At 37.0% G+C, this 16,133-nt stretch overlaps 1 protein-coding gene across 1 annotated transcript in view; it reads left to right on the top strand.

The window, feature by feature from the left end:
- The window catches only part of Ankrd31 (ankyrin repeat domain 31), a 106,032-nt gene that overhangs the window by 84,609 nt on the left and 5,290 nt on the right, over positions 1-16,133 (top strand). The window contains exons 17-20 of the mRNA XM_013025231.1: positions 3,735-3,797; positions 7,785-8,760; positions 11,174-11,314; positions 13,837-13,936. Coding sequence (XP_012880685.1) covers positions 3,735-3,797; positions 7,785-8,760; positions 11,174-11,314; positions 13,837-13,936 — 1,280 coding nt within the window. The remainder of the gene's footprint in view (positions 1-3,734; positions 3,798-7,784; positions 8,761-11,173; positions 11,315-13,836; positions 13,937-16,133) is intronic.

Below are 16,133 nucleotides of genomic sequence, written 5' to 3'. Positions count from 1 at the left end.
TTGTTGGCTTGATTTTAGTATGTCACATGTATCTAAGAATTTATGCATTTCTTTTAGATTTTCTAGTGTATTAGAATATTTGATTTCAAAGTATTCCCCAATTATCTTCTAAAGTTTATTGATATTTATTGGGATATTCCATTTCTCATTTCATTTTTTTCTTTTCTTTTTTGATACTCAGAGTCATACTTGTTAGACAAATAGTATTGAGCCATATCCTAACCTTCTATTTCTCATTTCTAATTTTGTTAATTTGGGACTTTTCCTATTTCTTTTGATTGATTAAAGGTTTATTGATCTTGTTTATCCTTTCAAAGAACAAATAATTGTTGAATTGATTCTTTGTATTGTTATTTTAGTGAATTTCATTGATTTCTGCCTTGATCTCATTATTTCTTTGTATCTGCTGATTTGGAGTTTGGCTTGTTCATATTCTAATAAGAATCTAAAGTGTATCACTATGTTACTTATTTGAGATTTTTCTGATTTTTTTAAATGTAAGACATAAAAGCCAAAAACTATTTTTATGTATGTGTCTGTCTTAGTGCTTGAACACAGGACCTGGACACTGTTACTGAGCTAACATTGTAACCTTTAAGCCACAGCTTCATATCCAGCTCTTTTTTGTTTTGTTTTTGGTAGTTCATTGAAATTAAGGGTCTCAAGGACTTTTCTGCCCAGGCAGGCTTCAAACTGTGATCCTCAGATAGCAGCCTCCTGAGCAGCTAGGATTATAGGCATGAGCCACTGGAACCCAGCTAAACTTTTGTTTTAGTATTGCTTGTGCTGGATACCAATTGTTCTGGTATGTTAAGCCTTTTTCCCATTAAATTATAGGAATTTTTAATTTATACCCCCTTCCCCATTTCTTCTATGACTGCTAATCATTTCTCTTGATATTGATTTCTATTTTATTCCATTTTGGTCTGCTGTAATATACAAAGTTACTTCAAGTTTCTTAAGTTTGTTAAGATTTGCTTTATGTCTGTTTTAGAGAAAGTACCATGAGCAGCTGAGAAGAATATGCATTCTGCTGCTGATGGCTGAATTGTTCTGTAGATTTCTCATAAGCCCATTTGATTTAGAATGTAATTTAATTCTGAACTTTCTTTGTTGATTTTTTTGTTTTAATGACCTATCTGTTGTTGAGAGTGTAGTATTAACATTAAACTACTATTGGTATAGATATATCTCAACTTTCATGTCTATTATTGTTTTCTTTCCTTAAAAAATTGAGTGTGCCCGTGTTTGTTGTGTATGTTTATAGTTGTTATATTCTGTTCCTTTTGTCTATGTAATGACCTTTTTCCTGAAATTTTTAATATGAAGTCTGATTTGTTAGATATGAGTATAGCTGCTCCTACTATTACCTTGAGGTTCTATTTGCTTGGAAAAGTTTATTCTTACCTTTCACCTTAAGTATCTGTTTGTCTTTGCCAGCTCATGATAGGGTCTGGTTTAATCCAGTGGCCAGTCTATGTGTTTTGATTGGATAGAAAGACTATTAACTGTCAGAGTTATTATTGAAAGTTATATTGTAATTCATTTTATTATTTTTGTAGTATTTGATTCTTCCCTATTCATTATTTGCTCACTCATCTGGTGACTTATTCCTTCCCATATTTTCATGGTTGTGTTTATCTTCTGTGTGTAGCATCATTTGAGATATCTTCTACAATGCTGTTTAGTGGTCATGAACTTTTGGGTTTTTTTTCTATGGAAAGTGTTAATTTCTCCTGTAGTTATGAAAGATAAGTTTGCTGACTATAACTATATAAAAAGGCAATTGTTTTCTTTCAGGACTTGAATACAACATTCCATGCTCTCCTTCCTTTTATAGGTTCTGTTGAGAAATCTGCTATTCTTTTTTTTGGGGGGGGGTCTGGTCGTGGGGCCTGAACTCTGGGCCTGGGCGCTGTCCCTCAGCTCTTCAGCTCAAGGCTAGCGCTCTACCACTTGAGCCACAGCACCATGGGCTTTTTTCTTTTTTGCTTATGTGGTGCTGAGGAATTGAACCCAGGGCCTCAGGCATGCAAGGCAAGCACTCTACCACTGAGCCACCTTCCAAACCCCGAAATCTGCTATTCTTTTGATGGTTTGCCTTGGTATGTAATTTGGTGCTCCTCCTTTGCAATATTTGATATTCTTTCCTTGTTCTATATTCCCTATGCTTTAACAATAATATGCTTTGGGAAGATTACTATCTCATATGTTTAAAGTCTTAAAAAGCCTCCTAGACCTGCATGATCATCTCTTTTTCAAATTTGGAATATTTTCTGCTACTAACTTACTGAATATGTTTTCAAGCCTTTGGTTTTATGTTCATAGTTCATAGGTTTGGTCTTTTAGAGGTGGTTTACAGGATCTTCTTGATTTTTTTTCCTTATCTGGATGTCTGAATGTTCTAAAACATCTTTCTTTAATCCCCAATAGTATATCCTCAACTTGATCCAGTCTACTAAAGAGGCTTTTAACTGAGGTGCTTTTTTTTTTTTTTTTTGGTAGAGGTTGGTACTAGGGTTTGAACTTAGGACATCACACTTGTCAGGTATGTGGGTTTACCACTTGACCTATGTCCTCAGACTCTTCCCACTGCCTCTTTTGGCTTTTTTTTTCTTTTCTTATTTTTAGGTCCAAGACTGGGACTTGAACTTGTACCTGCCACTTTTGCTCATTAGCTAGCCCTCTACCTACTAAGCCACACTTGCAGCCCCTGGCTTTGATTATTTTTTAAATAAAATCTTATACTTAGTCCTGGTATTAGCTTTAGTTTACAGTCCTCTTGTCTATGCCTTCTTTTAACACTAAGATTGTAATTGTAAGCCTTCATGTACAGCTTGAGATTTTTATTTGCCTTAACTGATCTTTTTATTCCATAAGTTTAATTTTCTTTATTGAATTCCCCATGTCCTGTGTTGTCTTGTGGTCTATTAGTATTCACTCAAGTTGTATGTATTCTTGAATTTTTCTTGCCATTTTTATAATAATCAATTTGTTACTTATTTAAGATTTTGCCTATGAGGCTGGGAAGGTGACTCAGTGGTAAGTGCTTGCCTTGCATTCATGAGGCCCTGGGTTCTATTTCTCAGCACCACATAAGCAGAAAAGGCCAGAAAGTGGTGCTGTGGCTCAAGTGGTAGATTGCTAGCCTTGAGCTGAAGAGCTTAGGGTCAGCACCCAGGCCCAGAGCTCAGGCCCCACAACCGACAAAAAAAAAAAAGAAAAAGAAAAAAGATTTTACCTTCTTCAATATTGTTGTTTGTTGCTAAGGAGTTGTTGAGTTTTAGAGAGGTCATATTGCCTTTTTTCTTTTTTGTTTTTCTTTTTTCCAGTCCTGGGGCTTGAACTCAGGGCCTGGGTACTGTCTCTGAGCTTATTTTGCTCAAGGCTAGCACTCTACTACTGGAGCCACAGTGCCACTTCTGGGTTTTTTTCTGTTTATGCAGTACTGAGGAATCGAACCCAGGGCTTCATGCATGCTAGGTAAGCACTCTACCACTAAGCCACATTCCCAGCCATTGCCTTGTTTTTTCATATTTCTTGTTTCCTATTTCTATATTTGAATTTTCACATCTGGTGCTAAGTGGTTGCTTAGAGATTGTAACCACCTCTAATTCTTCACTTGAAGTATTCATAGTGTTCATGATGGACAGTGTGGTGCACAGTCTGCAGTAACATTTCTTACTATCAGCTGAATATATGCTCAGCAGCCAATCATTGCCCTCATATTTCAGGATACCAGCCCTGAACCTCAGCCCTGTTCAAATTGAGTTAAACTGGCTGGAATCTGTTAGAAGGTTGGTTGCTTGCTGTTGGATGCTTTCACTTCTTTCTATGCTGGTAACCATTGTTGGAAACAGGGTAATTTACTGGCTGCAGACCAAGCAGGTTCACATTTGCTCCACAAACTTCTCAGTTTGTATTTCCAGGGGTGGCAAGCTCCCAAACTCAAGTGTGTCCCCCAAATATGGCAGAGAATATGGGAGGCAAACACTGACTTCTGTTCTGGCAGGGGGAAAAACTGAAGAATTGAGTCACTTTTCCTACTGGTCTCAGTGCTTTCAGACCCTGCCCAGTTTACCTCTCTTCATGGAGAAAAGGCTGTGGAACTAATATTGTTCAAAGAGCATTGGCCTAAGGTTTTGAGTCCTTCCTGGCAACAGACCCTTGCTGGGAAGCTGTTCCCAGAGGCAGCTCTTAGTGTTTTCATACGCTGCCCAGCAATTCACATTCCCTTCTGGAGGAGAAAGCTATGACTATCATATGATTCAAAGAGCTTAGACTCAGGGTTCTCAGTCCTGCCTGGTAACAGCAAACCCTCACCAACATACTGGTCCTAATATTTTCAGAGGCTGACCAGCAATTCACTTTCCCAGTAGGGGGGTAGGTTGCAGAAGTCACATAATTGAGAGGAAAGGCTGGACTTAGGACTTTCCAACACACTTGTAAGCCACATGTAACCAGGAAGCCAGTCCTGAAAGCCAATTACTATACCAACCATGAACTCAGTTCTTTGTTTCTGCCATTATTCTCAGGCAGTAAGATTTGCTCCTAACAAAGGAGGGCAAAGTCTCTACCCATTATTCCCTTCGCTGCCTGAAGTCTCCATTGTTTCTTACAGCAGGATCATACCTGAGCCTTGTTTATTGCTGTTTTTCACAATGTCCCAGAGTAGTTTGGTCTTAGGTCTCCATCCCAAAATGCTATCTTGCTAGAGCAATCTAAAGACTAACAAAATGTCTTTTTTTTGGGGGGAAAAAAGGGGAGAAGGGGCAAAGCTAGCCTTCTACAATGGAGTAGTAAGTCTTACAAAATCCTGAACTGTGTTTAAGTCTTGCAGGTAATGTGGACTTAATGCTACATCTAGAATTAAAGTTGTCTCTAAGGTTATCTGGCTTACCTTGTTGCTGTGTCTTCAGGTCCGCTCACTCCTGGGGAGCTGGGGATAGGACTTGTGATTACTTTGTTTTTCCATTTTTGCTTTGTTTCTGTGTTGTTTTCAAATTTGTTTGCAATTTCCAGTGTTCTTCCTTTCTCTTTAAAATATAGTGTCTTCTTTGTACTTGTTTTTTCTCAGTCATGGAGTCACATTTACAATCTGCCATCTCACCTCATCTCCACTGATCTGATTTCTTCTTCTTGCTGCTTTTCCACTTATATATACTAGTACCTTTAACATAAAGCCTACTGGGAGTGCAGGACCAACAACTCTGTGTTTTGATATGAATAGCAAAATATCTATATACTATCATTTTCCCTTAAAACAGAAGCTCTTAAGTATAATCTTGCAGGTACTTGAAGCCATTCTTGGGGTCTTTGAAGTTGAAATTATTTTATAATAATAAGTACATAGTAGAATTTTTCAGATACCACCTGATTTACTTATGTATACTTGTGTTTTAAAACTCTTAGGTTGGGTGCAGTAACTCACGCCTGTAATCCTAGCTATTCAGTTGAAATCAGAAGGATCATGATTAGAGGCCAGCCTGGGCAAAAGACCCTATCTCAGCCAAAAAAGCTGAGCATGGTGGCACATGCTTGTTATCCCAGCTATATGGGAATCATAAATAGGACCATAATCCAGACTAACCTGGGTCTTATGTGAGATCCTATTTGAAAGATAATAAAAGCAAAAAGGTGGGCCAGGGGCTTGTCTCAGATGGTAGATAGAACAGGCAACTGCTTTGCAAAGCCTTGAATTCAGACATCTTTACCACCAAAATGACTCTATAACTTTCTTAGCTTTTTTGTTGTTGTGTTAGTTGTGGGCCTTGAACTTAGGGCCTGGGCATTGTCCTGAGATCTTTTGCTTAAACGCTTTACCACTTTGAGCCACACTTCCAGTCTCTCTGTGGTTAATTGAAGATAAGAGGCTCATGGGGACTTTTCTCCAGGTTGGCTTTGAACCACAGTTCTTAGATCTCAGCCTTCTGAGTAGCTAGAATTACAGGCAAGAGCCACTGGCACCTGGCAACTTTCTTAGGTTTAATTTATGAATCAGTAAATTACAAATGACAGCTATAATCTATACATAAATAAAAGTCCTCTCAGTTTCTCAATAATTTCTAAGAATATAAATGGATCCTGGAGCTGAAACAGTTTGGGAACTTGTGGAAACAAAATATTTAATATCTTGAAGATCATTTCTTCTTCTTTAGTCATCAAGAATCTGAGAAATTTGGCTTGGAGAAAATGCACAGGATGATTCTTGTCTGGGTAGTTCCCCTCAACTTGGAAGTATCTAGGAACAGATTCAAAGTACAATTAAAGTAATTACCTAAGGTTCAGATTCAAAGTAAGATCATAAGTAATTTACTTAATAGACTAACATTTCCCAGGTCTAGTTGAGGTATGATTATTTATAAAACAATCTAGTGCTTGTATTATTAAGGGAACCTAGGTAGAACTTACTCCTAAGTTTTACTTCCTATTATGTCATTCCAATTTAAGCAGGTAAGACAACTCTGCTTAAAAATCAGTGATCTTATTATTCAAGACACATTGTATTCATAAATTGCTTTGTTGAATGGCACCTCCTTTGTACAACTACTAGAAGATAATTTTTTTTGTCAGTCATGGGGCTTGAACGCTGGGCTTGGACACTGTCCTTGTGCTCTTCAACTCAAGACGAGCATTGTACTACTTGAGCCACAGCACCATTTGCATTTTTTCCTAGTGGTTTATTGGAGATAAGAGTCTCACAGACTTTCCTACCCGGGTTGGCTTTGAACCATGATCCTCAGATCTCAGCCTACTGAATAGCTAGGATTATAGGCATGAGCCACTGGTGCCGGCTTGAAGATAATTTTTTAGTAGTGGTCTTTTTTAAAAAGGAGATCTTGATCTGGGTGCTGTGGCTCACCTAGCTTCTTGGGAGGCTGAGGTGAAAATTAAAGCCTGAGGCCACCTCAACTAATATATGTGAAACCCCTTCTCAGCCCATAGCTGGGCAAATTGGTGTGTATGTGTTTTTCTAGCTACATGGGAGGCTGAAACTAGGAGGATCACAATATCTGTCATCCCAGCTATATTAGAAAGCCTAAAAATAGGCAGATTTCCATCTAAGTACAAGCTCAGGCAAAAAGTAAGACTCCACCACAAAATAACCAGTGCAGAAAGGGAGAGAGTGTGGTTTAAGTGGTACAGTGCCGACTTCGCAAGCATAAGGCACTGCGTTCAAGCCCCAGTACCACAAAAAAATAAAAAAAGATTTATGTTCCTCTTTAGCCACCAGTTTTCAACCAAAGACTAGCAGGTATCTAGAGTACAAAGTTTTGTTTCATTTTTAGGGTTCATGCACATCAGAGAAACAATGAAATGAACATAAACCTGAATAAGCACATTATCACATCATTTTTAAAAAGGGCAAACTCTTATTTGGAATAATAGTAACCTTTTTTCAAAGGAAATACATTTAAAAAGTAGACGTTTGTATACTTCAAGCTGATTTAAATTGAGGCAGAATCTCTTTGGGTGGAGAGGGGGCTGCTGATCCTGCGGCTTGAACTTAAGCTCTTTTGCTCAAGCCAAGCACTCTCACTTGAGATACAGTGCCACTTTCACCTTTTTTGGTAGTTAATTGGAGATAACAGTCTCACAGACTTTCCTGCCTGGGCTGGCTTGGAACCACAATTCTCAAGTCGCAGGCTCTTGAGTAACTAGGATTACAGGTGTAAACTACTGGCACCTGGCCAGAGTATCTTTAATTCGTAAATGACTGCTATAGAAAATTTCCTATTGTATTTATATTTTCCCTTGTTTTGTTTTTATTTTTCATTCTATAGAGTATCTATAGAATCATTTAAGCATGGAGCCCTGAGAGAACAACTAGCTAACTTGGCCACAAGACAAAAGAGCCTTTTGCTTGCAGCAAAAAGGCAGAAAATAATAAGACAGAAAATTCAAAGCTGTAAGAATGTGACATCCTTTTCTTTAAGGACATTGCCATCCAGTTCGGACATCTCTGGTAAAAATGACAACAAAAAGCTCACCAGTCTGGAAAATTCAGTGCATCTCCAATCTGATTCACTTTCTGCTGTCAACCTTGCCTGTAGAAGCATGCAAGAAACATCATTGTCCCTGAAAACTTGGAATGATAGCCAAAATGCTAACACTTGTCTAAACCCAGAGGTAGTAAGAGAAGAAGAATTTCCTGTAACTGAGATGAATTCTAAACGAATTGTCAATAATTCTATGTTAGATGACTTAACAAAATCCAGACATTTGGATGGCACTGATAAGATTGAATTACCATCCCAAACTGTTGCAGAATATTCACAAAAAGAAAATGATCTTACAGAAGCTACAGCCAAAGACCATGGATTGTATACTCCGACCATAAAATATGGCACATTAAGTATTTCAGAGTACACAAGCATACTTTCTCAAAATGATGTCTGTCCCTCAGCTGTTGACAGTAACTATGACACTTCCCAATGTAATCCAGAAAGAAGAAACAGGAAAACAGCTCCCCACCAACTATCTGGAGGGGTATCGGAGTCCCTGGCACAGCAAAGGATTGCTGCCCTAGGCACTGATGCTACACATCAGATGAAAACATATCTTAAAAAGCCATCTTCTGCTGTTCCACATTTAAATAACACCCAAATCTCTCCTACTTCTGGGTCTGGCAATCAGCATACTACGAAAAAGCCTTTAAACTATACCACAGCTCCTAAAAAGAGAAATATGCAGATAAAAGATTTGATATTACTAGGAAGAATTAACCCAGGAAATAACATTCTGGAATTCAAAACACAGGTATCCTATTATTATTTAAAATCATGCAAGTTTTATAATAAGTTAATGTTGCTGTAACACAGTTTAAGCATTTAGGGAAATAGGATCTGGATAGTCTTCCAGAATGGACAGACTTACCATTATATTATTAAGTGGAATCATACTTCTAAAATCACCCAGATACATTTTAATCATAAACATCTGTGGATTTTCAACTAGTCCAGGCTAACCATAAACTCAAACTTCCTGCCTGTACCTCCTCAATGCTGTGATTATAGAAATGAACCACTATACCCATTATGAGAAGTTTTGTTTTATTGATGACTATTAAGACTAGCTGGTTTCTTATATTGACATCCTGGCTTTCTTTATTTACCTTCTACCTTCTGCCTATTTAAGGAAATATATCCTTCCTTAATAATAGAAGGTGCGGAAATGCACAACTATTGATTTTTGTCTGTTTCTTTCATGACTTGTATTTATTTTTGCCTCTTTTTTGTGCCTTTCTTTTTCTTTCTTTGAGCTTTGAACTAAGCACCGTACACTTGCTAGGCAGACACTCTCTGACTTGGGGTAGGCCCTCAGCCCTTTTTGTTAGTTTTCAGGCGTAATCTTGTATTTGTTGCCCATGCTGGTCTGGATCATGATCCCCTCCTACTTGGCGCCTCTCATCTAGCTGGGATGACAAGTATACACCATCACACCCACATTTTTTTATTGAAAAGGAGGTTCACTATCCATTTTTCTTAGTTGGCCTCAAATTTTCCCTATGTCTACCTCCTGAAATAGTTTTTGTATTTTAAGTGCTATGTTTAGAATTATTATACTTTTTTGATTCATTGACCTCTTAGCATTAAAATTTGTCCCTGTTTATATCCAGTAATAGTTTTGTTTTATAGTCTATTATTTATTTTTTGGGGGGTCCAGTCGTGGGGCCTGAACTCTGGGCCTGGGCGCTGTCCCTCAGCTCTTCAGCTCAAGGCTAGCACTCTACTACTTGAGCCACCGTGCCACTCCCGGCTTTTTTTCTTTTTGTTTATGTGGTACTGAGGAATCGAACCCAGGGCCTCACACATGCAAGACAAGCGCTCTACCACTGAGCCACCTTCCCAGCCCAGTCTATTATTTATTATACCAGTATAATTTTCCAATTCTCACATGATTGCTGTTGATATGATATATATTACATCTTTTTACCCCTAATTTACTTACCTGAATATTTCCTGTATATATTATATAGTTGGAGTTTGTCTTCTTTTCATCTATTCTAACAATATCCACCTTTTGATGAGGTTATTGAATTCATTCACATTTAATGTTATTTGAATTTGAGGCCTTTTTTTCCTTGATATTTGGATTTAAACTCAGGGCCTCATGTTTCCTTAGCTTGATTGCTCAGCTGATTCTCTGCTAATTGAGCCATGCCTCCATCCTTACTTTTTGCTGGTTACTTTACAGATAGCATTTTATGGATTTTTCTGCCTGCCTTGGTTTCAAGCCATAATCCTCTGGATCTCAACCTCCTGAGTAGCTAGGATTTCAGGCATGAGCCATGTTATGTTTTATTTGCTCCCTCACACTGAAATTTGCCTTTTAAAATGCTGGATACTTTTTTTTTCATATATACACTGGAAATTTGTTATGGAATATACTTAAATTACTGGGAAACAGTTTGATCCTTTTGGATCTTATTTTTAAGCTTTGTTACACAGAACTGGAACAATGTCAAATGTGGGACTATTTCCATTATTTCTAGTACTGACACATGATTCTTCCATGTACCCTACTGATGCCCCATCAGATTTGAGGGTTTTTTTTCCTAGTCTTGCTATGAAGAAGAAACCCTGTTCCCTGCCCTGTGAAAGTTCCAGATATAATTACTTTTAGTACTTTCATGTGGTTCTTTAGTCTAGCCCTGGACAATTTCCTCACACATATATGCAGACTACTGCTCAGTTGAATAAGAAAAACTTTATATTCCTTATATTCCTTTATATTCCTTATATTCCTTATATTAAGAGGAAAACCTTTTAATAAAGAAAACCTTGCAAAGATCTAAAGTTTTCTCTCTTTCTATTTCTCTGTTCTTCAGTACTTTGTCCTAGTAATTCTCACCTCCTTTGTCTTTAAACACTTATCTCAAGGAATACACAGGCTTTTCGTGGATTTTCTTTCCTTGTACTGTGATATGGAAATTTTCTCAAGGCAGTAAGTTGGAGCAATGTAGAGCCCTTCACAGTAGGTTCTCCCACTTCAAAGAGGCCACTTTGTGGCCTGATATTTGGCATCTTGTAAACTATTGTTTTATATATCTTTCATCAGTTGTTGGTTATGTCAGGTGTAAATCTTGTCTATACTATTTTATCATGGTCAGGAGCAGAAGTTCACACATTTTAGCAATTTTTTTCTTAATTTTTATTTTTTTTTATTTCAGGAGACTATCCACAAAGCTAGTGTTTTATTGAGTGGTAAACTTCAGGTAGAAAATGGTCAGATTTATTTAACTCCAGTGACCTGGCTCAAGGATCTTCTGGGAGATGACATTTACGTGACCTGGTATTATGCTTGGAGTAAGGTAGGTTAGTCTTGAATTTATCTTTAACTCATACTCAAATGCAAATACACATTGTTTTTAGGATAAGACAACTTTTTAAAGAAACATGGCAGATCTCTGAAGTAGTTTTTATCCTCACATGTATCCTTTCTTCTGTATTTACTTGCTTTCTCCCACAACTCTTTTTGCCAAAATTCCTGTGAGTATAGTTATACACCTCACTGCACCTTTCCTTCCTTGTTCTTTATCTAGTCTTAGAATGTTTATTGCTACCAAAATCCCCCTCAACAGAAAAAAATAGCATGGTGGCACATGCCTGAATTCCTACCTTTGGTAGGAAATTTATATAGAAGGATTGCAGTCCAGGCCTATGCCAAAAGCCAGACCTGTCTCAAAATAAAAGGCTAGAAGTGTGGCTCAAGTGATAGAGTGCCTGCCAAAGGCCCCAAGTTCAAGCCCCATTACCAGCTTCCCCCTGCCAAAGAAAAGATATGCTGTTTTTCCTTAAAAAGAAGTACATTTTTAAAAACCTGTGTTTTGTATATCTGAATTACCTCTTGTGGCATATGTAAGCCACTATATTTTACTTATTAATCTCACATTACTCAGAAATAACTGATAGATGCATATTTAAAGTATGAGATAAAGGTGCATACTAGCCTGCTCTTTACATGAGTATAATGTGCATTGGACATTATCAGGACATAACAGATATAAAATCCATTGTTTCTAGTTATTGGTTATTATTCAGTGACTTTTCCTTCCATAGTAAAATGAGGAAGAATTAGCACCCTGAGCAGGACAGGCAAGTCCCATTTTCTTTATCAGATTTTGGTCATCAGATTGAGCCATAAGAGTACCTATACCTTAAAGACTCTCCATACATTCTTCACTGTGAACAATTTAATGAGCATTTATTGATCACTGAGGATATACCAGATGGTATGCCAAGTGCTTTTTAGGCATCATCTTAATAATTTAATAAACTGGAGGTACTTTCAGATGCACAAATTGAGACTTGAAATGTAAGACTTTGTTTAAGGATTGGGACATAAGAATCTTTTATTCTATAATGTTAGGCACAGTATGAAGTGCTGAAGGAATAAAAATAAATAAAGATAGGCCATGCCTCAAGAAGCTATGGTTTGATGAAAACGGGGCACATTAAATCATTTAAATGGGATAAGAGTGACAGGAATAGGAATTAGGAAACTGGATCTCCTGTCATAGAGGAGGATCATTACTGAAGTTTATTGATTGTAGGAAGATATCCCAGAGGAAGGGAAGTTCAGTTTGAGATATGATGTTTTGCCTATAGTGAACAAACCCTCTGGGGGGTATATTATTAGGTTATCTTAGACCTAAGGATGGAAAACCCAAAGATCTTGGTTTCTGGCATGTACTTGCCAGCTTGCCTCTGCTCTTCCCTTTCCTGCACAAGTATTTGTCATCTCTGATAACACATTTTTAATGGATATAGAAACCTAAAAAGTTAGTAGTCTAATCAGATAAACATTTGGTTTCTTGCAAAATACCATTACTTTTATGAGTCAATTTTATTATAATAATTTTTAAGTTGCAAATTAGAGGGTGCTAGACTATAGATTGTTAAACAGATGAGGAGCTGGGAAGGTGGCTCAATGGTAGAGTGCTTGCCTTGCATGCATGAGGCCCTGGGTTCAATTCCTCAATACCACATAAGTAGAAAAAGATGGAAGTGGTGCTGTGGCTCACGTAGAAGAGCTGAGGGACAGTGCCCAGGCCCAGAGTTCAGGCCCCATGACTGACAAACAAAAAAATCTGTTGTAAGATACTGAGAGAATAAAAAATATCATTACAGGCTCACGCCTGTAATCCTAGCTACTCAGGAGGCTGAGATCTGAGGATCGCGGTTCAAAGCCAGCCCGGGCAGGAGAGACCGTGAGACTCCTATCTCCAATAAACCACCAGAAAACTGGAAGTGGCGCTGTAGCTCAAGTGGTAGAGCGCTTGCCTTGAGCTGATAGAGCTGAGGGACAGCGCCCAGGCCCAGAGTTCAAGCCCCACGGCCGACAAAAAAATAAAATAAAAAATATCATTAAAAAAAGTAGATTGTTAAACAGATGAATCTATGAGACTATTAATGATATAAAACAGAGATCAACCCAACCATATTTTTTTAAAGGAGTAGATAATAAATAATGTTTTAGGTTTCATAGGTGCATTGTGCCTGTCATAACTCCACTATAATGTAGCACAAAAACCAGCAATGTTAATGATTGCATATCACTATATCTCAATTTTTTTTGAAAAAAGAAAATGTAGGGGAAATGGGAGGGAGGAAGGAAAGAAGGAAAAAAAGGAAGGAAGGAAGGAAGAAAGAAAGAAAAGAAGGAAGGAAGGAAAAAAAGGAAGAAGGGTGGGCCAGATATGGCCATGGGTTTGTTGTATGACAATTGGTATCAGTCAGTACTTTGCTGACATTGTAATTTTTAAGAGATTGGTCTATTTACCTCCTACAAAATGCATGATTTTCTAAAGTTCTGCTTTTTAACTGTGTGTAGATAACATATCTTGGAAAGGAACTTTTAAGGTATGTTTCTGAGGAAGGGCCTTTACCTTCAGAACAAACTATGCTACTTCAACAACAACCTTGGCATTCAGGTATGTGTAGCCCATTTCTTAGTTGTGGAATGAATATAATCTACCTAGAAAACAAAACAAAACATTGCTTTAGTCTTTTTTTCCATTAAGGTGAAATTCAAAATTAGCTGTTACGATTAACTATTTCTCCACACTCTTGTTTTCCCTACCACAGTTGATTTTAGGAGAAATTGAGAAATAATCCCATCCCTCATGATTCCATTCTCTGAATCTCTTCTGTAATTGCCTTGGGTGATTTTTTAAATGTATGCAAAATAAAAACGTATTTCTTTCTAAAACTTAATTTAGTTAGTTTAACCTGTTTCTAAAAATAGATAATAAAATAAGTATTTTTATTCAGAGAAACTAAGGAAGATACAATCTCTACCAATGAATAGTAGATTCAGAGGCAGTCCTTGAAAGGATTTTAATTTTGAGAACACAATTATTAAAAAAAACAAAATGACTTTATGTTACCACCTCCTAAATAACGCCCCTACTTTTATTCCAGTGTCCTTATTTTGCCTGTCCCTTGGGGGAACAGTTATAGGTATAGAGGAGGTGTCAAACAGAAAATAGTCATAGTGTGATAATCAAGAGCAAGAGCAAATAGGATTTTTAGTAATAACTTTCTACCCCTGGGCATCCTGGGATTATTCCTTTCCTTAAAACAAGGTCCTATAATTCAAATTACCTTTTCAAAATCTTAGTTTCATACCTAACACACCCTACCTCTTTAGAATCCTGCTTTGTCTCAGAAATAAGCTTCATTGTAGAATACATTCTCCCTAATTTTCTAAGCCATCCTCAAAAGTGCTTTTCTTCATTTCTGAGAAACTGTGATCTAGGAGATCAGGTATCAGCAATAATCATGGAAAGCTAAAGGCCTTAAGACACTGGATAGAGTTCTTATTGTTATTCATGACCTTAGATCTCTAATGCTGAGTACAGATCTACTTAATCAAATCTTGGGATAAAGGCCAATAATTTGATGATATATATCAGATTATATGATATATATTATGTATAACAGATGGTATATATTAACATTTTATAAAACAAATAGCAGCTTTACTATCCAGTTTATTCAGATATCATCTTTGATTGATGATATCAAGAAATCCTGAGTCTTGAAGATAATACCTTTAAACGTTCTTAGAGCCAGGCGCCTGTAATCCTAGCGACTCAAGAGGCTGAGATCTGAGGATCATCATTCAAAGCCAGCCCGGGAAGGAAAGTCCATGAAACTCTTATCTCCAATAAACACTCAGAAGACGGGAAGTGGCGCGGTAGCTCAAGTGGTAGAGCACTCGCCTTGAGCTGAAGAGCTGAGGGACAGTGCTCGGGCCCAGAGTTCAAGCCCCATAACCGACAAAAAAATAAAACAAAAAACGTTCTGAGTATGATAATTTAAGACTTTATTCACTGAATAAGACATGACGGAAAAACCTTCTTCTGATTTTTACACACACATACAAAAACCCAATTGAATGGATAAGTCAATGTATTGATGAACTTTAATGTTGAGATGTGATGTTGAACACATCTGAGGGTGCATGTTTGTAATTAAGAGTTTTCAATATAAAAACACAAACTTTTGAAACATAATTTTGTCATTGAGATTCCTGAAACATTTATGATATCTAAAATCTTTTTTAAGTTTTTTATGGTTCCTTTTCCTTGGAATTTCACAATGTTTTTCCAAGACTCTGCTTCATGTCTACTTGGCTGTAGTATTTTCTAACTTAAAAACTTTATTTTTGAATATATAATATATGTACATGATCCAAAATTCAAAAGATACAAGCAGTATGCACTGGAGTCATTTCTACCCTTCTTTCCAGAGGCAATGAAAGCTACCAGGCTGCTATGTAGTTTTCCTGAAATTCTAGACATAAGCAAGTCATTTCTGTATTATTAAGAGAAACCTTACTAATGTTTCAGAATGAACTAAAAAGCAAAAAAAGAACATTCTCAAACTTCTACATAATTTGTGATCATTATAGATAAACACATAGACATACTTTCACAAAGTTATTTTTAAAATATTCTGCTAAGATGGATCACATTCTACTTTTTTACTTGGAAAGCCAATTTATTTTATTTTATTTTTTTATTGTGAAAATACTGTACAGAGGGGTTACAATTACATGAGCAAGATAATGAGTACATTTCTTATCAAGCATTGTTGTCTCCTCCTTTGTTTCCCCTTCCCATC

The sequence above is a fragment of the Dipodomys ordii genome, unplaced genomic scaffold (genome assembly GCF_000151885.1).
Source record: "Dipodomys ordii isolate 6190 unplaced genomic scaffold, Dord_2.0 Scaffold83, whole genome shotgun sequence".
Taxonomy (NCBI): Eukaryota; Metazoa; Chordata; class Mammalia; order Rodentia; family Heteromyidae; genus Dipodomys; species Dipodomys ordii.
The sequence above is the reverse complement of the archived record's forward strand: the minus strand, read 5'-3'. Positions and strand labels throughout refer to the sequence as shown.